General features: G+C 44.8%; 1 protein-coding gene across 1 annotated transcript in view; it reads left to right on the top strand.

Annotated features, from left to right (window-relative positions):
* The window catches only part of SPPL2B (signal peptide peptidase like 2B), a 133626-nt gene that overhangs the window by 50074 nt on the left and 59819 nt on the right, over nucleotides 1–23733 (top strand). The window contains exon 2 of the mRNA XM_065422146.1: nucleotides 12243–12362. Within this exon, the coding sequence (XP_065278218.1) occupies nucleotides 12243–12362 (120 nt within the window). The remainder of the gene's footprint in view (nucleotides 1–12242; nucleotides 12363–23733) is intronic.

The following is a 23733-nucleotide window of genomic DNA, read 5'->3' as shown; positions in this document are numbered from 1 at the left end:
AAAATAAAATAAAACGCGCAAATCTATGTCTAATCAAACTAAATACAGATAATTTCCTCACCAGTTCCAGAGCACTTCCTTTTACAGGCTAATCTTTTTTTAGCCTGGGTCCAGCAATCACTCACACCCCCTGTAGTTACTGTCCTTTGTTTCAGTCTCCTTCCAGTATCCTGGGGCGGGGGGGGGGGGGAGCAGTGAGCGACGAGCACGGCGAGCGATTTCACCAGGACATTGCAACAATGGAGAAACGCTATCAGGGCAAATGGAGCCCATCAATGCTTGCAGACTGTTGCTGGACAGTGACAAGAGATGCTCCATTTAATGAATACAAGAGACAAGCCAAGAAGCGCCGAGTAGACACTGAATAGGACTAAACTATGTACAGAATAGTTTTTTGCCTTTTGTTTCATAATAAATTTTATTTATATAACCCTTTTGCTGATTTTTAAAGTGTTACATAAACAGGACAGGTGAAATATTATCAGGTAAAGCAACCATAAACACATGAAAAGACCTAGGTTTACAATTTATGATTAAAACTCTACTATCTACACAATATACATAGACATAAAATGTAAAAACTTAAATATCTTAGACACAGTAGCCAATCAGTTGTTTTAATTGTCATATTTGAATTCAGCACATCAAAATACATAATAAATAGCACATTTTATCTCTGAAGCAGACGACTTCTCAAAAATTGTAGACCAGTGTAATCAAACCAGTCAGAGGTAATACACATTTCCTTGTCTAGGGCAGGCTGGCTTTATGCACTGCTTCACCAACATATTTTAAGAATGTATCTCCAGCACACATCTATAATTCTTGCAGAAGTAACAATTGCTGGTATGATCTGTTGGCTCTCTCCAAATCATTGGCACTGCAAAAGGCGCAGATTTCCTTTTCCTGTTCAACCACTGGCGAAGATTTGTTGCACAAGTGTTGCAGCATATGTGTGGGGCCCACCTCTTGTCCTGATCTCCAATTTTGCAGCCAAAATAAAGGTGATAGGCTTTCTTAACCATAGTGGTTATACTGCGCTTTTGTGATGTAAAGGCACTTCACCACAAACATATCAGAAGTTATCTGCACTGTTCACACAAGTACGAGGCATCTCTGCTCACTCTGGCTAAACAGAAATGTGTCCCTTTGCAAAATCAAACACTGACAAATAAGAGAGCCCGACACTATATGATTTCTAGAGCTGATATAGGGCAATTTGTTCAGCAGAGTGATGTAAGCTTCGTTATGATTGCATCATCCATGACTTCTAGGAATAACATGATGCAATTCATATCATGTATGACGCAATACCAGCATCAGATTGCATCATTCATTGTTTTGCCTAAAAAGCAAGTACTGTCCAAACCCAGTCATAGATTTATTCATAGATCCAGTCAAAGATGTATTTTAGTCATTTCTGGTTTAAATTGAGATCCCTTCCCTTTATAACTCACTTATCCTCCGCCATTCCCAAGTCAAGGGTCGTATATACTGACCCAATAGCATATCTTGAAAACTAGAGCCAATCAACAATTTTAAGCATCATTTTCGTTCTCCGTGACCCAGAATTAGTAAAGTTTGACTACATTTATTTCAGAAGCATTTTGGCTGTAGAGCAGTGTTACTGGCAAAGGACACTGAAAATACCTTTACATATTAAGTAAATAAAGTTATCAAGCTAATAAGCAGCAGCTTAATAAACACACCAGAGAACGGAGTCTGCATCTCAGGAATCGTTCCTGGCTCTTGAGGCAGAGACAATAGACTCTGAGTAATATAAGGGCACCAACAAGGCATTTTAGTTACCTATCACTTATGGAACAAAGGGAACGGTCCCCTTTGATTCTGTGAATGTTGGTCCCCTGGCCTGGAGGGCTGGAGATGCTGGTAGCTAGATGTGAGTAAGAAAACTACTTAGGCACAGATTGTAACTTCCTAAGATTAAGGCTCCCAGAATATAGAAGGGGAGCACAACTGGCAGTAGGATCCAGGAGGCTGTGTTCAGCTGCAGAGTCAGCGGAGCCCGAGACGCAGCCTCCGAGCTGGGCAGCTCTGCGTTTGCAGAAATGAGGAGGGAGTGGGGCAGTGGCATGTAACCCTGTGTGGCTGTCCATGCCTTGCCTCTGTTTGGGGGGGCAATCCCCCCCCCCAAACTGCACACATGGTCGCGCCCCTCTCCTCTTCTCCCCCCTCACCCCCCGCACAGCTTCCCTGCCATTTTCTGCAGGGAAAAGCAGGAAATGTGGTGGTGGGGGGGTGTTTTCTGCTGTGGGTGTGCAATCCCGCATAATCCCCCCAGGAGTAAGTCACTGGCTTGCACCTACGCTCAGCCCTGGCCCCCCACCTCCCCCAGCGGTGATCACGCAGGCACGCACGCCCAGCCCCCCTCCCCCGTCTCTGACCCGCTGCTGGGGAAGGGGTGCGTGTCCCCAGGAAGATGTTTGTTTTGTTTTGTTTTTTTTCCCCCTGCATGGGGGGGGGGCACAGAATAATTTGGGCCATACGAATTCTGTGCCCGCGCATTGGCGCAGAATCACTCCAGGGGTACACCTTGTCTCTCTGATCAAGGTAACATCTGGTTGGATGCATTCTCCCTAGACAAGGCAGGTTTGGATGAATGCAGTATGACTTCAGGATTCCCTGAAAGGCTAAGAGCGAGAGATAGGATAGGAGGAAAGAAATAGTGGGGCGGAAAAGAACACAAGGGAAGGGAATAAAATATAGACTCTTTCGTGCCTTTGTGGTATTGGTAATTAGGTGTCTGATGACTGGATGTCGTGATAATGTGATGACTTTCAGCACTCACAGGTAAAAACAAAGTTCCTTAAACAAGAGCAGGGCCAGCTGGTCTTCCTGTCAGGAAGAAAGTCCTTTAGATGCATCAAAATGAGTTGCAGTGCTGGCAGGTCAGGGGATGAGCTGAGGGAAGATAATTCTTCCGCCCTCCCCCAGTCTTTTTAAGAACCCCAAAAAGGAATAAAAGTGGGTGGCATATTTTATCCTCATTATTTTGTCCACCAATTTAATCAATTTCCATAAGGCCAAGCTTGGCAAAGGTAACTTTGCTCCCCCATTTTCTTGTTTACCAAGTATGATCTCACCACAGTCCTTGATTTGTATCATTAGGCCATTTTGTATGGACTAATACAGTTTCTCGGTCTGGTTTTCTTGTACCTGTAATAACCATTCATTGTCGTAAACAATTTGACCTATTTTTTTCATGGTTATTTTAACATCTCAAGAACTTTCACATACCTAAGCTCAGTTGTAAAAGGTAACTTTTGGAGGTCCAATAATCACAACAATAGGTATTTCCCCAAACATCCTCTGCAGTGGAGACTGGCTCAGAGAAATCATGTAGCTTCTCAGCAATGTCTTAATTTCCTTCTTTGCTCCCTTTAACATCAAATCTCAAACTTAATTATCAAAATTGTTTCTTTTACTTCTGATCATTTTAGCAAAAACATCCCATCAATGTGATTCTCTCAAAATATCCCCCATGCTTCCATAGGTTCTGAAAGATCCAACAGCCCATTGCTCGTTGAAAAGCTTTCCATTTTCTTCCTGACACTTTCTGTGATGCAATTATGAATTATCAATACTAAATCTGTAGCCCATGGAAAATTTAATAAAAGCAGTATAAAACCTGATTTAATGTCAATGAATTACAAGGGACAATTGTTCTGACTTTATTATTTGTTTTCATACAACTTAATAGAAATCTCCCTTTTTTTTTTTAATGTAAATAAAGAATTTCCAGTCTTTTCCACCCCACTGCAGACATCCTTCCTGCAGAATTTAAATCCAACTTCATGCAAAGTACATAGAGCCCTGGCTGTAATTTCTACAGGCAGGGCCGGCTGCAGGCAACAGCGAAGGAAGCAGGTGCCTGGGGCGGCCAATGGAAAGGGACGGCAGTCCATCCGTTGTTGGGGCGGCATGTCCTGGTCGGTGACAGCAGCTCAATTAGCCTGCTTCAGTCTTCTGCGGCAATTCGGCGGCGGGTCCTTCACTCCCTGTCTTCCTCTTCGGCGGCAGCTCAATTGCTTGTTTTCCGCCGCTTGGGGCGGCAAAAAAGCTGGAGCCGGCCCTGTCTACAAGTAGAATGTCTGTATTAAAGATGAAAGCGACTACAGTCTGCAGAAGTTACTATTTTGTGCAAGTTAAACCAAGGCCTCTGGCTCGTAGCAAGTGGCTTGGGTGTCCTTGTTTCAATGATTGTGTCCTTTTGTTCTATGCTAAATATTCCCCATTTCAACTAAAAGCTGCCTTCTTAAGTCAAACCATTTAAATGAAAGTTACAATTAGAGCTGACAGGTTTCAGAGTGGTAGCCGTGTTAGTCTGTATCAGCAAAAACAATGAGGAGTCTTTGTGGCACCGTAGAGACTAACAGACGTATTGGAGCATGAGCTTTCATGGGTGAATACCCACTTCTTCGGATGCAAAGTCTCTGAGGTGCCACAAGGACTCCTCATTGTTTTAATTAGAGCTGAGTGAATTATTGACTTTTTTGGTTTGTGGTTTTGAACTGAAACTGGATTTTTTTTTCCTCACCTTCTGGGGCGCAGTCCAGAAGGTGAGAAATACCTTGGGTGTCTCAGCTGCTCAGGCTTACAACCTGGACACCAACAGCTAGCAGATAAGCATGCAGTATCCTGAGTGTCTGTGTGCTATGCAGCCCCGGTTCAGTGCTCTGACCCCAGCAGTCTGCTTACAACACAACTCTCTGTCATCCAGTTGCCTTATGCAGGGGTGACCTAATATTCCCAGTCCTAAATTTTCCCCCAAAACCATCTGCCCTGAAGTGTCCAGCCCTGTCCTGGAACACTTCGAGAAATAATTAAAGTTTGCGCCTCTAAACAGACAAAATGCACAGTTTATCACTGTCACTCAAACACAGCACTGGCTTGGTTTAGATTAAAAGTAAAACAAGTTTATTAACAAAAGAAAATAGGATGTCAAGTGAGTTCATGTCTAAAGGATAGAGTCAGAAATGTTTACAAGCAAATAAAAGTGAAAAATGCTTTCTAGAGACTAAATCTTAACAAAACTACAATCTTGTTTCAAAGTAAGATTCTTATCACACTACCTTTCAGCAAGATGGCTGACCACCCCTCTTATCAGGTCTTCCACAATGTCCAAAGTAAAGTTCATTCAAGCTGTGAGGAAGACTCAATGGAGTCTCCTGGTGAAGGAAGTTTGATACTGATTTCTTCCCTGCTGGTGTTTGCTATAATGCAAATTGATTTTTCCTACAATCTCCTTCCCCTGTCCTGATTCTGAATGATTATCTTCTCCTCTTGTTGTCTTGATGGATCTGTTTACCTTTTATGTAAATTGCATTCCCATTGTCTCTTAATGTACCTTGGAAATACCTTCAAGTAGCGGAACCACATTCCTTTGGCTAGAGTGTAATAACTTCAGCCCTGCTTGGCAGACACACTTTAAGACAATAATTTCCAATACGTTTCTAATTTTGAATTTGTCCTCCATACACACATCACACAGCAATGATCAGTATGTTATTAGCTTTCTATTGATAAATTACATGTCGCCTTTTAGATATGGGGTGTGACATTAGTGAATTGGAATACACTGAACTGGTCAGGCCACTTGAAACTTACTACCAGATACCAGTCATCCCCTTTGCCCTCTTGCATTGGGATGCTATTAGGGTCATACTCACCAAAACAAAAAAATAAAACAAAATCATCTTTCTGATAGATTAAAAGGTTTTGAAACAAAATGTCATTTGAATCAACATTTTTCAAACCGTTCCAGATTGGCTGTACAACCATTTGAACCAGATAAAAATAAAAAGTCTTTATCTTTGCAAAGCTCTCTCCTTTTTCTTTGTATTTCTAGTTGCCGCCATCTTCCTTTCTCTATCCCAATTCATAGAATCATAGAATAGAATATCAGGGTTGGAAGGGACCTCAGGAGGTCATCTAGTCCAACACCCTGCTCAAAGCAGGACCAATTCCCAACTAAATCATCCCAGCCAGGGCTTTGTCAAGGCTGACCTTAAAAACCTCTAAGGAAGGAGATTCCACCACCTCCCTAGGTAACCCATTCCAGTGCTTCACTACCCTCCTAGTGAAAAAGTTTTTCCTAATATCCAACATAAACTCCCCCACTGCAACTTGAGACCATTACTCCTTGTTCTGTCATCTGGTACCACTGAGAACAGTCTAGATCCATCCTCTTTGGAACCCCCTTTCAGGTAGTTGAAAGCAGCTATCAAATCCCCCCTCATTCTTCTCTTCTGCAGACTAAACAATCCCAGTTCCCTCAGCCTCTCCTCATAAGTCATGTGCTGCAGCCCCCTAATCATTTTTGTTGCCCCCGCTGGACTCTTTCCAATTTTTCCACATCCTTCTTGTAGTGTGGGGCCCAAAACTGGACACAGTACTCCAGATGAGGCCTCACCAATGTCGAATAGAGGGGAATGATCACGTCCCTCGATCTGCTGGCAATGCCCCTACTTATACAGCCCAAAATGCCGTTAGCCTTCTTGGCAACAAGGGCACACTGTTGTCTCATATCCAGCTTCTCGTCCACTGTAACCCCTAGGTCCTTTTCTGCAGAACTGCTTCCTAGCCATTCGGTCCCTAGTCTGTAACAGTGAATGGGATTCTTCCGTCCTAAGTGCAGGACTCTGCACTTGTCCTAGTTGAACCTCATCAGATTTCTTTTGGCCCAATCCTCTAATTTGTTTAGGTACCTCTGTATCCTATCCCTACCCTCCAGCGTATCTACCACTCCTCCCAGTTTAGTGTCCTCTGCAAACTTGCTGAGAGTGCAGTCCATATCATCCTCCAGATCATTAATAAAGATATTGCACAAAACCGGCCCCAGGACCGACCCTTGGGGCACTCCGCTTGAAACCGGCTGCCAACTAGACATGGAGCCATTGATCACTACCCGTTGAGCCCGACGATCTAGCCAGCTTTCTATCCACCTTCTAGTCCATTCATCCAGCCCATACTTCTTTAACTTGCTGGCAGTTAAAGTGGGAGACCGTATCAAAAGCTTTGCTAAAGACAAGGAATAACACATCCACTGCTTTCCCCTCATCCACAGACCCAGTTATCTCCTCATAGAAGGCAATTAGGTTAGTCAGGCATGACTTGCCCTTGGTGAATCCATGCTGACTGTTCCTGATCACTTTCCTCTCCTCTAAGTGCTTCAGAATTGATTCCTTGAGGACATGCTCCATGATTTTTCCAGGGACTGAGGTGAGGCTGACTGGCCTGTAGTTCCCCTGATCCTCCTCCTTCCCTTTTTTAAAGATGGGCACTACATTAGCCTTTTTCCAGTCGCCCGGGACCTCCCCCGATCGCCATGAGTTTTCAAAGATAATGGCCAATGGCTCTGCAATCACATCCGCCAACTTCTTTAGCACTCTCGGATGCAGCGCATCCGGCCCCGTGGACTTGTGCTCGTCCAGTTTTTCTAAATAGTCCCAAACCACTTCTTTCTCCACAGAGGGCTGGTCACCTCCTCCCCATACTGTGCTGCCCAGTGCAGCAGTCTGGGAGCTGACCTTGTTTGTGAAGACAGAGGCAAAAAAATCATTGAGTACATGAGCTTTTTCCACATCCTCGGTCACTAGGTTGCCTCCTTCATTCAGTAAGGGGGCCCACACTTTCCTTGACTGACTTCTTGTTGCTAACATACCTGAAGAAACCCTTCTTGTTACTGTTAACGTCTCTTGCTAGCTGCAACTCCAAGTGTGATTTGGCCTTCCTGATTTCACTCCTGCATGCCTGAGCAATATTTTTATACTCCTCCCTGGTCATTTGTCCAATCTTCCACTTCTTGTAAGCTTCTTTTTTGCATTTAAGATCAGCAAGGAAATTTCACTGTTAAGCCAAGCTGGTTGCCTGCCATATTTACATATTTCTTTCTACACATGGGGATGTTTTTTTCCTGCAACCTCAATAAGGATTCTTTAAATATAGCCAGCTCTCTTGGACTCCTTTCCCCCTCATGTTATTCTCCCAGGGGATCCTGCCCATCAGTTCCCTGAGGGAGTCAAAGTCTGCTTTTCTGAAGTGCCGGGTCCGTAATTCTTCTTTCTGCTTAGGCTACTGGTATTGAACCCATTTTTGAAGCATGTGTCACACACTGGAGTATGCAACAGTATCCAAGGGGATTGCTGAGGTTTGACGTATAAGGTAGCCAATCAAGAAAGGAGAGAGGTTTTATTTTGTACTCATTTAATAATAATTTTAAAAAAAAACCTCTCATCTTTCTCATTTCTGTTACTGTGGCAGATTTGGTGAAACAGATTTTTAGGATGTCTCTCTTGTTTCTATACATTTGTCTTGAAAATGCCCTAATAATGTAATATTGTGAAATGTAACTTTTTTGTTAAATGTAGTGACTATATGGTACAGAATTTGTATGTTCTAGACAGATATGATGACCTGAAAGTAATTGATGTGTGAGAGAACTTATTGCATTTCCGACTTAACAGGAGCCTTAGATAGTCTGCTAAACCACATCGGAAGCCCTTATTGAACAGTGCAAGTGAGAGGATGGAAAGTTCCACGTCACCATAATCAAAGATCTTGAAACCAAGTAACCTCTTCAGCTTTCTGCTTGATAGGTTCCTTTTCATCATAAGCGAAAAGTGGTGTGTCTACATTCTACTCTGCTCGATACGACCCAAACTTACCTTTATCTTCAGAAATACTCATTGTCCTTAATTAAATTGCTGGGGGTAAAAGCTGAGAAACTGAGTCACAAGTCCACCCAATTTAGGCTTAATCCGTTTTCTCCTTTATTTATACAATTTCAGACAGAATTATTATCCCTTATAGTGTCTGGACATACATTTATGCCAGACAAATAATAACAGACAAGACAGACTTGGTAAATGTGCCCAATTTACCATGTTCCAGGACACCGGCAAGTTCTTCCATCTTCCATGATAGTTGTCCCCATCTCTGATTCCTTGGTCTGGTCCTTCAGTCCTGTACTTCAGTTTCTGGTCCAGTGTTTCTCCAGTTTGGGCCCATGTTCACTTAGGTCTTATATACATTTCTACATTACAGATTACTTAATCTTTATCCAACTGGCTTTTAGCACATCAATCCTTTGGATTTTAGGTAACTTGTATATTATGTAAAAAGCAACAGAGGGTCCTGTGGCACCTTTAAGACTAACAGAAGTATTGGGAGCATAAGCTTTCGTGGGTAAGAACCTCACTTCTTCAGATGCAAGTAATGGAAATCTCCAGAGGCAGGTATAAATCAGTGTGGAGATAACGAGGTTAGTTCAATCAGGGAGGGTGAGGTGCTCTGCTAGCAGTAGAGGTGTGAACACCAAGGGAGGAGAAACTGCTTCTGTAGTTGGATAGCCATTCACAGTCTTTGTTTAATCCTGATCTGATGGTGTCAAATTTGCAAATGAACTGGAGCTCAGCAGTTTCTCTTTGGAGTCTGGTCCTGAAGTTTTTTTGCTGTAAGATGGCTACCTTAACATCTGCTATTGTGTGGCCAGGGAGGTTAAAGTGTTCTCCTACAGGTTTTTGTATATTGCCATTCCTGATATCTGACTTGTGTCCATTTATCCTCTTGCGTAGTGACTGTCCAGTTTGGCCAATGTACATAGCAGAGGGGCATTGCTGGCACATGATGGCATATATAACATTGGTGGACGTGCAGGTGAATGAGCCGGTGATGTTGTAGCTGATCTGGTTAGGTCCTGTGATAGTGCTGCTGGTGTAGATATGTGGGCAGAGTTGGCATCGAGGTTTGTTGCATGGGTTGGTTCCTGAGTTAGAGTTGTTATGGTGCGGTGCGTGATTGCTGGTGAGAGTATGCTTAAGGTTGGCAGGTTGTCTGTGGGCGAGGACAGGCCTGCCTCCCAAGGTCTGTGAAAGTGAGGGGTCATTGTCCAGGATGGGTTGTAGATCACTGATGATGCGTTGGAGAGGTTTAAGCTGAGGGCTGTAGGTGATGGCCAGTGGAGTTCTGTTGGTTTCTTTTTTGGGCCTGTCTTGTAGCAGGAGGCTTCTGGGTACACGTCTGGCTCTGTTGATTTGTTCCTTTATTTCCTTGTGTGGGTATCGTAGTTTTGAGAATGCTTGGTGAAGATCTTGTAGGTGTTGGTCTCTGTCTGAGGGGTTGGAGCAGATGCGGTTGTACCTCAGTGCTTGGCTGTAAACGATGGATCGTGTGGTGTGTCCGGGGTGGAAGCTGGAGGCATGAAGGTAGGCATAGCGGTCGGTGGGTTTTCGGTATAGGGTGGTGTTAACGTGGCCATTGCTTATTTGTACTGTGGTGTCCAGGAAGTGGACCTCCCGTGTAGATTGGTCCAGGCTGAGGTTGATGGTGGGGTGGAAGCTGTTGAAATCATGGTTTCAACAGCTTCCACCCCACCATCAACCTCAGCCTGGACCAATCTACACGGGAGGTCCACTTCCTGGACACCACAGTACAAATAAGCAATGGCCACGTTAACACCACCCTATACCGAAAACCCACCGACCGCTATGCCTACCTTCATGCCTCCAGCTTCCACCCCGGACACACCACACGATCCATCGTTTACAGCCAAGCACTGAGGTACAACCGCATCTGCTCCAACCCCTCAGACAGAGACCAACACCTACAAGATCTTCACCAAGCATTCTCAAAACTACGATACCCACACAAGGAAATAAAGGAACAAATCAACAGAGCCAGACGTGTACCCAGAAGCCTCCTGCTACAAGACAGGCCCAAAAAAGAAACCAACAGAACTCCACTGGCCATCACCTACAGCCCTCAGCTTAAACCTCTCCAACGCATCATCAGTGATCTACAACCCATCCTGGACAATGACCCCTCACTTTCACAGACCTTGGGAGGCAGGCCTGTCCTCGCCCACAGACAACCTGCCAACCTTAAGCATATTCTCACCAGCAATCACGCACCGCACCATAACAACTCTAACTCAGGAACCAACCCATGCAACAAACCTCGATGCCAACTCTGCCCACATATCTACACCAGCAGCACTATCACAGGACCTAACCAGATCAGCTACAACATCACCGGCTCATTCACCTGCACGTCCACCAATGTTATATATGCCATCATGTGCCAGCAATGCCCCTCTGCTATGTACATTGGCCAAACTGGACAGTCACTACGCAAGAGGATAAATGGACACAAGTCAGATATCAGGAATGGCAATATACAAAAACCTGTAGGAGAACACTTTAACCTCCCTGGCCACACAATAGCAGATGTTAAGGTAGCCATCTTACAGCAAAAAAACTTCAGGACCAGACTCCAAAGAGAAACTGCTGAGCTCCAGTTCATTTGCAAATTTGACACCATCAGATCAGGATTAAACAAAGACTGTGAATGGCTATCCAACTACAGAAGCAGTTTCTCCTCCCTTGGTGTTCACACCTCTACTGCTAGCAGAGCACCTCACCCTCCCTGATTGAACTAACCTCGTTATCTCCACACTGATTTATACCTGCCTCTGGAGATTTCCATTACTTGCATCTGAAGAAGTGAGGTTCTTACCCACGAAAGCTTATGCTCCCAATACTTCTGTTAGTCTTAAAGGTGCCACAGGACCCTCTGTTGCTTTTTACAGATTCAGACTAACACGGCTACCCCTCTGATACTTGTATATTATGCATATGCAAGCTTCAGTTGCCCAACTTCTGTATTTTTCCTGCTGGTTCTGCAATTTCTCGATCATGTTGTTTTTGTGTCGAACATCCCTGTCTCTTCCCAGAAGGGATGTGTGTGTGGTTATTTATCATTACATGTCTGTGTATCCCTTACTTACATCTTCTAACACAATGTTGTCAGCAATATCATTTTAAACAAATTAGCCCGTACTTAGGCCAAGTCCTTGCTGGCATAAGTGTTACCTCATCTGTACTCAATCACTATACATATATTTTAATGATTTAGAATTAATTAACAAAGCTTTTTAATTTTACCGTTAATAATTCTTCATTTTATATTTTACTGTTAAATAATCAGTATATGTTATTCTGTGCTACCCATAATCTATTCGAAAGGGAAAGGGGAATTATGGGAAACATGATGATTCTTTAATGTCAACATTTCTTATCATCTTTAAACTGGGTTTTTCATTCAAAGTCTAGTTTTGTTTGTGAATTATTACAAAGCAACTTCATTAGAGGGTGTCTCAATTTTAGGGCCTTGATATTTCATTGCTTTTAATGAAACCCCAACAAAATGTTTTATGTTTTCAGGTGTGTTGCGAGTATGGCATGGTACATGTTCTTTCGGAGAAGGGGAGCAGTAAAGGAAAGGACTACTGTATCCTCTTCAACTCTCAGTGGGCCCACTTGCCGCATGACCTGGGAAAAGCTGTAAGTACCTAAATCAAGCAATGAGAGAGGAACATAGTTCACAGACTCCCATATTTTAGGGAACCCGTTAAGTCTCATCTGGTTCTGGTCAGGCTAGCAATGACTAGGATGTTTGATTTCAAAAATATTCTTTGCTTTATGTACATTTCCACAGGTAATCTCTAGCAAACTAATGATTTAGCCACCATCCACTTTTCCAAAAACAAATCATAAGTTGAAGTTAACCAGTGTACCAGTCTTGTAAAATAACCTTCCTTTGTACCACCAGAGCTCTTTAATAAAACTGAAAATGGCACTCACCCCTGGCAAGTAAGGTGTTTAGTTCTTATATCTGCAAAGATAACCTTGTTTATGTGAATTGAATATAAACAGATACTGTATACTAATGATACTCCCTAATGTTTAGACAAAGAATTCTAATGTCTCTTCAGAGTCACGTCGTTCTGCTAAGGTGCAGTAAAGAGAAAACAGATCCGTCTTGTCAGGTTTTACTGCTTTATTCAGACCTATGAGCAACTTTAGGCTGAGAATTGGGTCAGTTTCACAGTGCTCCTTGAGAAAAGCTATGAGCAATGCTTGAGATTAAAGCACAAAAATGGAGGCTGGAGGAGGAATAGATTAGTGGAAACTTCCTCCCCACCATCACAACTGCCAGGCATCTCTGGGGTGGCAGGCGGGAACTGAGAGAGGCTCTAAAATTTATTGTACACCTGCTACTCAGATGCTATAGAATATGGAAATCCTGAGTGGGATCCAAGGACAACACCTTGGTGGGAATTGCTTTTCCTAACAGCTTTGGGGAGAAGGGGCATGGCAAGCACTTGATTTCCCACATGATCTTTCATACTGCATTTTGGCTAGTAGGTTTAGAGAGATTGTGATATTAATATTTTTGTAGGGAGACGCGCGAGAGAAAGCACAGGGGAAAAAAGTAGGAAACACAGTTTAGGAAAAGATTGGGGGATATAGGGGAGTGGAGAGGGGAAGAAAGAAGAGGAAGCACTGAAACAATCTACATAAACTATTTGGGGAAAAGAAGACCAGGATGGGGGTGGGAAGTGGGGGTGAGAAGGAAAGGGAGGCGGGGAAGGAAAGGGAAGGTATAACAACACCAAGAGACTTAGTGAGTTTTTTTTTAATTGATACTAAATAGTTGGTTTATATGTTACAATTAAATACAATACTTACCTGTTTTACTCTTTAAATTGTAAGGAGGTGTGGTAGTAACAGTATTTTTCCATCTGTCTAGTAGGCTTAGCAGTTGGGCTAATAAGTGTTGGGTAAATTTTTCAAGCCCTGGAAATACATTAATTTTTTTCTTTAAACAAAGTCTGGTTCCTGGGAGTCTTAAAATATAAGTAAGCTAATACAGAAATGGACATCATGTCCCACACAACAGAGCAAGGTGGAAAAAGAAAATATTTTTGGTTTTGTGGCATGAAGTATACATTTGTCACTGAAATATACATTGCTGTGCTATGCTCTGGGTATAGTTAATGTGCTTCTCCCAGTGTCTGCAATACTCAGTGAAGGTGATAATAATGGGCAGAGTTCTGAGAGTATATTCCAGATTCTGTTGTTGTGTACCTTGATTAGGTATTTTTCTTTATTTTTGTAGGTATTGTGGGAATAATTCCTTTTTCAAAAGTGGCACAGAGCAGCATAAATATGTGAATATCTAGGGTTGCTTGACATAATGCATAATTAGAGAATGAATCTTTCATCGTTTGGGACCTACGTCCAAATTCTCATTTTGTTCACCTATGGAAATATTACTTAGCACTTGTCTGGTGCTAGATGGATTCAAAGGGTTGTACAGATGATAATACCCACACATTTCCTGTGAGTTGTGTACAGCAAATGCTGTGCATCCATCTATACAATGGGGATAACAAGTAAGTGGCAGAGTTGGAACTTGGGGGCTCCTGACTCCCTAACTTGTGCTCATTCCTTTATATCATGCTGTGCAATAAGTTTACATGCTGCTTAGTCTGCATTCATTTCCATCCCACCGCCAGCAGACAGCTCGGAAGGCGGCAGGCCTAGGAAAGAAGTGGCTGCTCAGAGTTAGGGTTGTAGTGATTTGGCAAAGCTGTTGTTGAAATCAATGGCAATCTGCGAGCAGATTTTTGCAACAAAGTTACATAAGACTGGTTACACAAATACTGTATTTCATTAAGGCTTTAATTTTGTAATCTTTTTAATTACTCATTTTTAACCCTGGAATACTGAGAAAGCAGCGTTGAGATTTGTTTGGGGATTTCATGTTATTCTGCAATATGTTGCAGTGTTATTGTAATTTGATTTATTAATGTTCTGAAAATTTCTTAAAGGTAACTTCATTAGAACATAGATAACATAAGAGCTGACATAGTGGGTCAAACCATGGTCCATCTTGCCCAGTATTCAATCTCTGACAGTGGCCCATATCAGAGCTTCTGGGGGAGTGTACAGAACAGAGCAATTATGGAGTGATCCACCCCTGTGTTTCACTCCCAGCTTCTGGTATTCAAAGGTTTAGGGTTGCTCTGAGCTCAGGGTTGTGTCCCTGAACAATAGCCATTGATAGATCTATCCTCCATGAACTTACCCAGTTCTTTTTTGAACCCTGATATACTTTTGGCCATCACAACATCCCATGGCATTGAGTTCCACAGGTTAGTTGTGTGGAAAAAGTACTTCCTTTTGTTTGTATTAAATCTGCTGCCTATTAATTTCATCGAATGACCCCTGGTTTTTGCATTGTGTGAAAGGGTAAATAATACTTCTCTATTCACTTTTTCTAGACCATTCATGATTTTGTAGACCTCTATCATATCCCCTTTTAGTTGTCTCTTTTCTAAGCTGACCAGCCATAATCTATTTTTAATCTCTCCTTGTATGGAAGCTGTTCCATACTCTTGATCATCTTTTTTCCCTTCAGTGAACCTTTTCCAGTTCTGCTTTGTCCTTTTTGAGATGGGGTGACCAGAACTGGACTCATGGGCACGCCAGGGATTCATATAGCGGCATTATGATATTTTCTGTCTTATTTCCTATCTGTTTTCTAATAGTTCCTCCCTTGACTGCTGATGCTGCACATTGAACAGAAGTTTCAGAGAATTATCCCAGTGCCTCAAGATCTCTCTCTTGGGTGGTAACAGCTCATTTAGAACCCATCATTGTGTGTTTATATAGTTGAGATTATTTTTTCCAATTTTGCACTTACCAACGTTGAATTTCATCTGCTTGTTTGTTCAGCAATGGCAACAATCTCATTTAGGTAAATCTTTCTTATATAGTCTATTGTGATATAGATCTCATTTCCTGTAGTTTTGAAGATCTTGCTGCTTTCTTCCAGTCCTCTGAGCTGCACTCATAGTTGGTTTTTCTAGTCAGTTGTATTCGATCTGAGACCCCAAATTAAAATATTTGGTCAAAGCTTACTGTGGAGATTAGCAGGAAAGAGGATTTTAAAATGTTTATTAAAGTTAATGTTTGAAATTAACTTTAATAAAAAAATTTAATTACACTACTCTGCTTCTTTAGTGATGTGGTTTCTTTGTCAGGGTAATAGCTTTCTTTCAGAAGGGTCTTTAATTCAGATTCTCATTGTTTTCAAGGACACTGAAAGTTACCCCATTCCACCTTGACACACTGCATTCACTCTTAATGTTGTCTGATTACAGGACATTGCACGTTGGCTCTTATATATAAGCCAGGGGTGCCCAAATTAAGGGCTGTACTCATCAGGAACCCGAGGGCTGCACACAATTTGCATAAAATGGGAAGATTGCATCCATCTTTTTCTTCAGTTTGAAAGTGTGGCTTCATGTAGACTGAGTCCCAGCATGCAGTACTCCACCTCGGACTGAGTGGGCTGCTTGCTTCAAGGAAGCATTGCATGCTGGGAGCTGTAGTCTGTGGGGAGAGCACAACTTTTAAGCAGGACTTTGTGACATTGATTGGGACATGCTTAAAAATTAATCACTTTATTCTGTGTTATACAGCTAAAATGGGTCCCGGTTCATTGCTATTGTCACACCTCACATGAGGTCCTAATGTCATTTTTTAAAAGTTTTGAGGCTAGTTGACTGAGGCTCAGTCCACAGAAGACTGAGATAGTGATGATGGAAACAACTAGTAAAAGTTTTCTGGGCCTTTTTGAGTGTGTCAGTCGAGTTTGTTGGCTTGTATAGCAGCAGTGACGGGCATTTCAAGATTAGAGTATTGCACTATACTCTACATGGTGCTGCACCTTATCAGCCCTGAAGCTGGTGCAGAAGGTGGAAGGTCTGCTTGTTAAGTGGTGTCTCACCATGGGTGCAAGAAACCAGTGCTTTGAAATCTATATTGGCTTCCCATGGGTTTCTGGAAGGAGTTAAGGTCCGTATGTTTTATTATATATCCTAATATTCCCTAAGTGGAATGTGGTCTGTCTACCTGAGACACTGCTCTCTGTATGTTACGTTGCCACACTTTAAATCAGTGGAGATGCTTGTGCTATAGCTCCCTTGGTATAGAAGGAAGAGAGCTGCTTGGAGGGTGAGGCCCTTTCTCTGAGGGTGTCTTGACTTTGGGATTCACTCACCCACTTGGCCCATAATAGTCCAAACCTGTTGACCTTTAGTGCACACAGTAAGGCTGTGGTTGGGGATCTGGATAAGAGTGTGAGGCGTTTTATTGGGGAGGTTAGGGTTTAGAGCAGTGGTCACCAACCCGTAGATCGCGATTGCAATCTCAGGCTGCTAAAAGTCCGGTGGTGCACGGGGCTGCCGCCAAGGCACGTCCCTGCCTGCCCTGGCCAGACGCCGCTCCCGGAAGCAGCCAGCATGCCCCCATGGTGTCAGGGGGAGGAGCAAGTGGCTCTGTACGCTGCCCCTCTCTGCAGGCACCGCCCCCACAGCTCCCATTGGTCGCAGTTCCCCGTTCCTGGCCAATGGGAGCTGCGCGGGTGGTGCTTGCAGGCAGGAGCAGCACACAGAGACCCCTGCCCCCACAGGGGCGTGTTGGCCCCTTCCAGGAGTGGCGTGGGGCCGGGACAGGCAGGGAGCCCACAACCCAACCCCCAGCCCTGAGTCCCCTCCCAGATACTGCACCCCGTACTCCCTTCTGCACCTCAACACTCTGCCCTAGCCCGGAGCCCCTTCCTACACCCAAACTCCCTCCCAGAGCCCGCACCCTCTCCTTCACCTCAACTCTCTGCCCCAGGCCAGAGCCCGCACCCTCTCCTGCACCCAAATTCCCTCCCAGAGCTTGCACCTCACCCCCTCCTGCACCCCAACCCTCTGCCCCAGACTCAGCCCAGAGCCCCCTCCCACACTCCAAACAGAGGGAGGGGGGATGGAGTGAGCAGGGCAGGGCTTTGGGGAAGGGACGGGGCCTTGGGGAAGGGGTGGGGTAGATCCTGGGTTGCACTTAAATTCAAAAAGTGATCTTGTGCCTAAAAAGGTTGGAGACCACTGGTTTAGAGGTTGTCCGTTGTCTGTGTGGAGAAAGGTCACCAGTTTGTTACTGCTGGTCTTGTTTGAGTTAAATTGTATTTTTAATTATCCATGATGATACTTAGAACTGGAATAGGCTTCCTTTTCTGTCTATGTCCATATATTGTATTCAGTGTTGGTGTAGCAGTGTCGGTCTCAGGATATTAGAGAGACAAGTTGGGTGAGGTAATATCTTTTATTGGACCAACTTCTGTTGATGAGAGAGACAGTTTTTCAAGTTTACACTGAGCTCTTCTTCAGACCTGAAGAACTTGTCTCTCTATATCCATATGTTGAAATCCAAAATAAAAAATACATCTTTATGAGCAATATTACTTGCAACTTTCCAATCTTAAAATAAAGATAAGCAAATCTCATGCTTTTGGGCATTAAGATGATCATCGTGCAGGTCAGAATAAAACCGATCTGGTCTAATCCCACCAGTGATTTGGTTAGAATAGATTCCATTCTCTTATTGGATGACTTTTGCAAATGCTTGTGTACATGTTAAGTAGGATGACCAGATGTCCCGATTTTGAGGAGTTTGTCCCACATCCCGACCGAAATACGATATTTTGTTCTGGGCGTTTTTGGGGGGTTTTTTTACACTCACCCGTCCGGGTCTTCGGCGGCGGGTCCTTCAGTTGCTGACGGTCTTTGGCGGCATTTCGGCGGCGGGTGCTCTGTCTTTGGCGGCAAGGTTTATTACCCGCCGCTGAAGACCGTCAGCGATTGAAGGACCCTCCGCTGAATTTCCGCCGAAGACCCAGACGGGTGAGTGTAACAATTAAAATGGCGTCCCCCCTGCGGCAGTCCCGATATTTTCCACTTACCATCTGGTCACCCTAATGTTAAGGGCCACGTCTCCGAGACTATGGTGATGACCATGGTATAAGAACCTATATAGCCTGAAAAACGCATATTTTCTCACTTGGCACCAACTGTTAGGACAGTTCTTTGAATAAGTTAAAAACCTCCAGTAAGAGTGGCATGACCACATGCTTGGTTTAAATGCATTTGCAGTGGGTACCCATCAATGCCCAGGGCATCTCTGAACTAAAAGTGACTGGTTTCCCTCCACTTCAGAAGAGTAACAAATTCTTAAATGGAAATTGAAATTAATTTATAAAGGTGCAGTTTAGCTAGCCCTAAAATATGAGGCTTGCCAACATTTTTAAATTATTAAAGGGACGCCAGTTAATTTGACTAATTGGCCTGTTTCAGTTATCTAAGAGTGCCCTTTTTCAGCTGCTTGCTCACAATGTTTTATTAATTTAATTTAGTAATGTGTCTCATGGGTTTCTCTGCAGGCCTTCTGATGTTTACAGGGGTCTTTTTCCGGGGGTGTAGGCCGATCCAAGCACAATAACAAATGTATTTGGATCCACCTCTTCTTCTCCCACCTCCCCTTCCGCTACATGTAATGTTGCCTGCCAGGCCTCTTCCTTTTCAGTGACCTGAGCAGCAGCAGCAGAAGCAGGAACACAAAGGTTAATCCTGCATTGTTCACTCCCCAGACACCTTTCAGTCCAGAGAGGTTGGTGGTTGAAGCTGGCTCCTGTTGCCCCTGGCCCCATGCATAGGACTAGAAAGAGAAGACCACAGCTCCACCAGTGTCCCCAGTTTTCAAATGATTTTTGGTCTCATAGGTAAGGCCCTACCAAATTCACAGCCCATTTTGGTCAATTTCATGGCCAGGGTTTTTTTAAGTTTTAAGTCTATTTCACGTTTTCAGATGTTTACATCTGAAATTTCACTATACTGTAACCGTGGGGGTCCTGATCCAAAAGGCCGTCAGGCTGGGAGGGTCGCAAGGCTATTGTGGGGAGGGTGGGATTGCCACCCGTACTTCTGCCTGCTGCTGGCAGAGGCACTGCCTTCAGAACTGGGCAGCCAGAGGGGAAGGCTGCTGGCTGGGTGCCCAGCTCTAAAGCCAATGCCACCGCCAGCAGCAGCGCAGAAGTGAGGGTCACAGGGTATGGGGGGTGGATTACCATAGGTCTGGTTTTCCCAGCAGCCTCCCCTCCCATTGCAGGGCTGACAGCTGGAACTTCAGCTTCCCCGGGTGGAGTGGGACAGCTGAAGCTGCGAAGCTTCCTGCAGCTGGGGGAGATCCCAGAGGTGGGTCTGACCTGCCCCAGGAGCGGCCCTGCAGGGGTGGAGGAAGTCTCCATCCCCATCGGACTAGCAGCTGGAGCCCTGCGCAGGGTAGGAGCCCCTGGCTGGGAGCCAGATTTCATGTGGAAGATTAAATTTCACACTCTGTGACATGTTTTTCACTGCCGTGAATTTTGTAGGGCCCTACTCATAGAGGTTTGGAAGTAAAGGGAGCTCACCTAGCTGTTCTGTGACTCGTATTGCTCACTTATGAGAGTGCAGTCACTGACACCTGTGGCAGAATGAGCCAAAGTAAGTCAAAGAGAAGTTGGGTCCAATTTTATAAGGGACCCATCTGAGCCTAACTGGGGAGAGGACTTAGTTCACCTGTCAGCTCTCTGGGCTTTGTTTGAAGTTATCAAAGTCTCACTCTGCAAAGTCAGACACTGTGGGAGGCAGAACTGGCAAGGTTTTCTCTGGAGTGCTGGGCCCCAGAGGCTTCTTTTCCTAGCGGAGGGATTTATTTTGATGGGCATGTTCTTGTTTGAATTATTTGTGACTCTTCTGTTGTATGAAATAAACACACCAGCACTGAATATTTTGGCCGTTGGGACTGCCTAATTAACCCTAGACCACAACCTTAGGCTCTGTTTACACTACAGACCTTTCAGTGGCACAGCTGTACCGCTGCAGCCGCGCTGCCGTAAAGTCTTCCTGTGTAGCCGCTCTATGGCAGTGGGAGAGAGCTCTCCTGCCAATTTAGCGCTGTCCACACTGGCGCTTTTGTTGGTGAAACTTGTCGGTCAGGGGTGTCGGTTTTTTTACACCCCTGAGCGAAAAAAGTTTTACCAACGAAAGTGTTAGTGTAGACAAAACCTTAAATTCAAATGGAGCAGCCAGTTTCCTACCATTACTGGTAAAACATCCTTCTGCAGGATCTAGGATAGAGTGTAGATGTAAGCTCAACTCCTAAGCACAGCCTAGGGCAGAGCATGAGCTTCCTCTGGGGTAGGGCCTGCATGGCATGTTCTCCAGGGGTCAGAGGGAACAATATGCCTGTGCTCTCATTATGTTAGTGCATGAGAAAGGAAGTGCAACTGACTAGACATAAAATGCCATCCAATGCACAATGAAAACACACTGGCGGGTGGGGGGGGAATTGCTAACTACTTTCAGTTCCATTCATCTTAAATATTACATGTAAAAATAATATATTTAAAAAGTTGATTAAAAATGTGATCAGTGGGGGCATTCCTTTAAAATTACACACATTCTTGGGGTGAGTGGGCCAGCTTGATTGTGTGTTTGGTTTTTCTTTTAGTTTGCTTAAAGTTTACAAGTGTGGTCTGCTGTGGATTGTGTGTTTGTTTGTTTGTTTGTTTGTTTGTTTGTTTGTTTGTTTAGGGACTGTTTGGAAGTGGGGCCAGAGACCTATTATCTGCTAGTTGAGTGGGTGCTAGAAATGCTCTAGCCTCCTGTCCATTGTTCCTTTAATCCTTGTGATCACCTTTCATCATCCTTGTGATTACCCTTCCCTTGTGTGTTAACAAGGGGGCAGGACTGACCTAGGAGAGAAGCTTAAAAGGCAGACGCTAAGCGACCAAATGGAGCTAGCGAACAGGGGAGTTTGTAGGAGGGAGAGAGAATAAAATCAGCATGGTTCGGAAAGGCCGTGTCTTCAGTGCCAATATTGCTCCTGTCTCCTCGACTTGTACTTGTGTCCAGACAGAGAACTTGACAACCCCTGTACCCAGATCCTGGTGTGGATTTGCAAACTGTGGCCTGCATTTGCCCCATCATAGAAAGCCAGGCTGGGGGGACCATCCAATATGTCAGGTGCCTACTGGTAGAATCTGTCAGGAGGCAGGTGAGAGAGCTACAGGAGGCGGTGGCTAGGCTGAGGAGCATCCATGCACAGGAGGAATTCATTGAAAACGTGCATATGGAGACCTCCAAGTTTGAGAGAAAAATCCGGCTCAAGAGGACTGCAGTAGCATCACCAGGGGAGAAGTAAACTGCTCTTTCCACAGGGAGGAACCTGGCTGCTGATTATTTCTGGCAGCAGACAGTGCTCCACCCCTGCTCCCAACCCACCATCCATAGACATAAACCGCTATGCTACTCTGGCAGCGAGGGATGAGGAATCTCCCCCAAAGGTGGAGGAGAAGCCTTGTGCCCCCAAGGCTGGAAGGATCACAACCACCACTTCCCTCTAAGGGGGAGGGAAGCATCCATCTGCAAGTCTGATCTGACATCCCAAGAGATGTGCTACCTACCAGAGGACCATATCCGAGACATTACAGAGGGACTTCCAAGGATCATCTGGCCCTCTGAGTACTACCCCATGCTGCTCATCTATGTAGTGTGATAGACCCAGGCCAGTTGGGTACAGCAGAATAGCAGAAGGCAGATATACTGGCCACTGGATTAACAGTTTTCTGTTCCCTGACTGACCAGAGCAGGGGCTGCTCCAGGCTAATGAGAACACCTGACTCCAATTAACCTGCAAAGAGTCAGGTGAGGCCATTAAGCTAATGTGACCACCTGACTCTAATTAAGGCCCCGCTGATACTATAAAAAGGGCTCACTCCAGTCAGGCAGAGAAGAGCCAGGGAGCCAGAGGAGAGGAAGTGCGGCTGAAGGCCTGGTTAATGAAGACACCCTCAAGTTATTGATAAGGGAGCCTTAAGGTAAGGGTGAAGAAGAGAGAAGCAGGAGAGCTGTGGGGAAGTGGCCCAGGGAAATGTAGCAACTCTGGCAGTGAAAGGTTGGCTGCCAACAGCTGCTACCATTAGGGTCCCTGGGCCGGAACCCGGAGTAGAGGGCGGGCCCAGGTTCCCCCCAACCCACCACTACAGGAACACCTCCTGGGAGGGGAAGTCAGGCCCCTATCAGGACAGGAGGCTAAACTGTTCTAAAACAAGCCCTAGGGACAACAGAGACTGTGGGAGTTCTCTCACCAACCTCCTTGCTGGCCTATGATGAAAAGGGCTCAGTAGACTGTAACCCTGGCCCTAGAGAGAGAAGGGCTACGTGGAGGGTCACAGTGAGCCACTGAGGCTAGCATATACTGCCTAGAAGCGCAGGACCCACGGGGGCAAGGTCAGAGCTCTGCCACAACTGTTGTCAGGAGTGGGATCGTGATTGTTCACAGCGTGGCGGAACAAAAAGGTTTTTACTAAAAAAAAAAAAAAAGTGCACTGGGGTTTTTGGTTGTGGATTTTCGTTTATACCACCATGCAGGAGGTGGTGAAAGCGCTGGTGTAAGCCACAGCAGCCCAGCAGGAGGCAACCCGGGCTCAGGCGATGGCGCAACAGGAGTCCATGAGGTTACAGCAGGAAACCAACCAATTATTAATGAGCCAGGCAACCCAAGATCGAGCCCTCCTGCGCGAGGTTGTGGACCATCTGAAGATCCTCACCACTCAGGCCCAGGGATCCAATGGGACGCGAACCCTGAGGGCCACCGGTTGTCTGCCAAAGATGACGGCAGACGATGATATAGAGGCGTATCATCCTCATTACAGAGGATGGATCTAGACTGTTCTCAGTGGTACCTGATGACAGAACAAGGAGTAATGGTCTCAAGTTGCAGTTGGGGAGGTTTAGGTTGGATATTAGGAAAAACTTTTTCACTAGGAGGGTGGTGAAGCACTGGAATGGGTTACCTAGGGAGGTGGTGGAATCTCCTTCCTTAGAGGTTTTTAAGGTCAGGCTTGACAAAGCCCTGGCTGGGATGATTTAGTTGGGAATTGGTCCTGCTTTGAGCAGGGGGTTGGACTAGATGACCTCCTGAGGTCCCTTCCAACCCT

Source organism: Emys orbicularis, chromosome 24, assembly GCF_028017835.1.
Source record: "Emys orbicularis isolate rEmyOrb1 chromosome 24, rEmyOrb1.hap1, whole genome shotgun sequence".
Lineage (NCBI taxonomy): Eukaryota > Metazoa > Chordata > Testudines > Emydidae > Emys > Emys orbicularis.
Note: the sequence above shows the minus strand (reverse complement) of the source record. Positions and strands in the feature narration are given on the sequence as shown.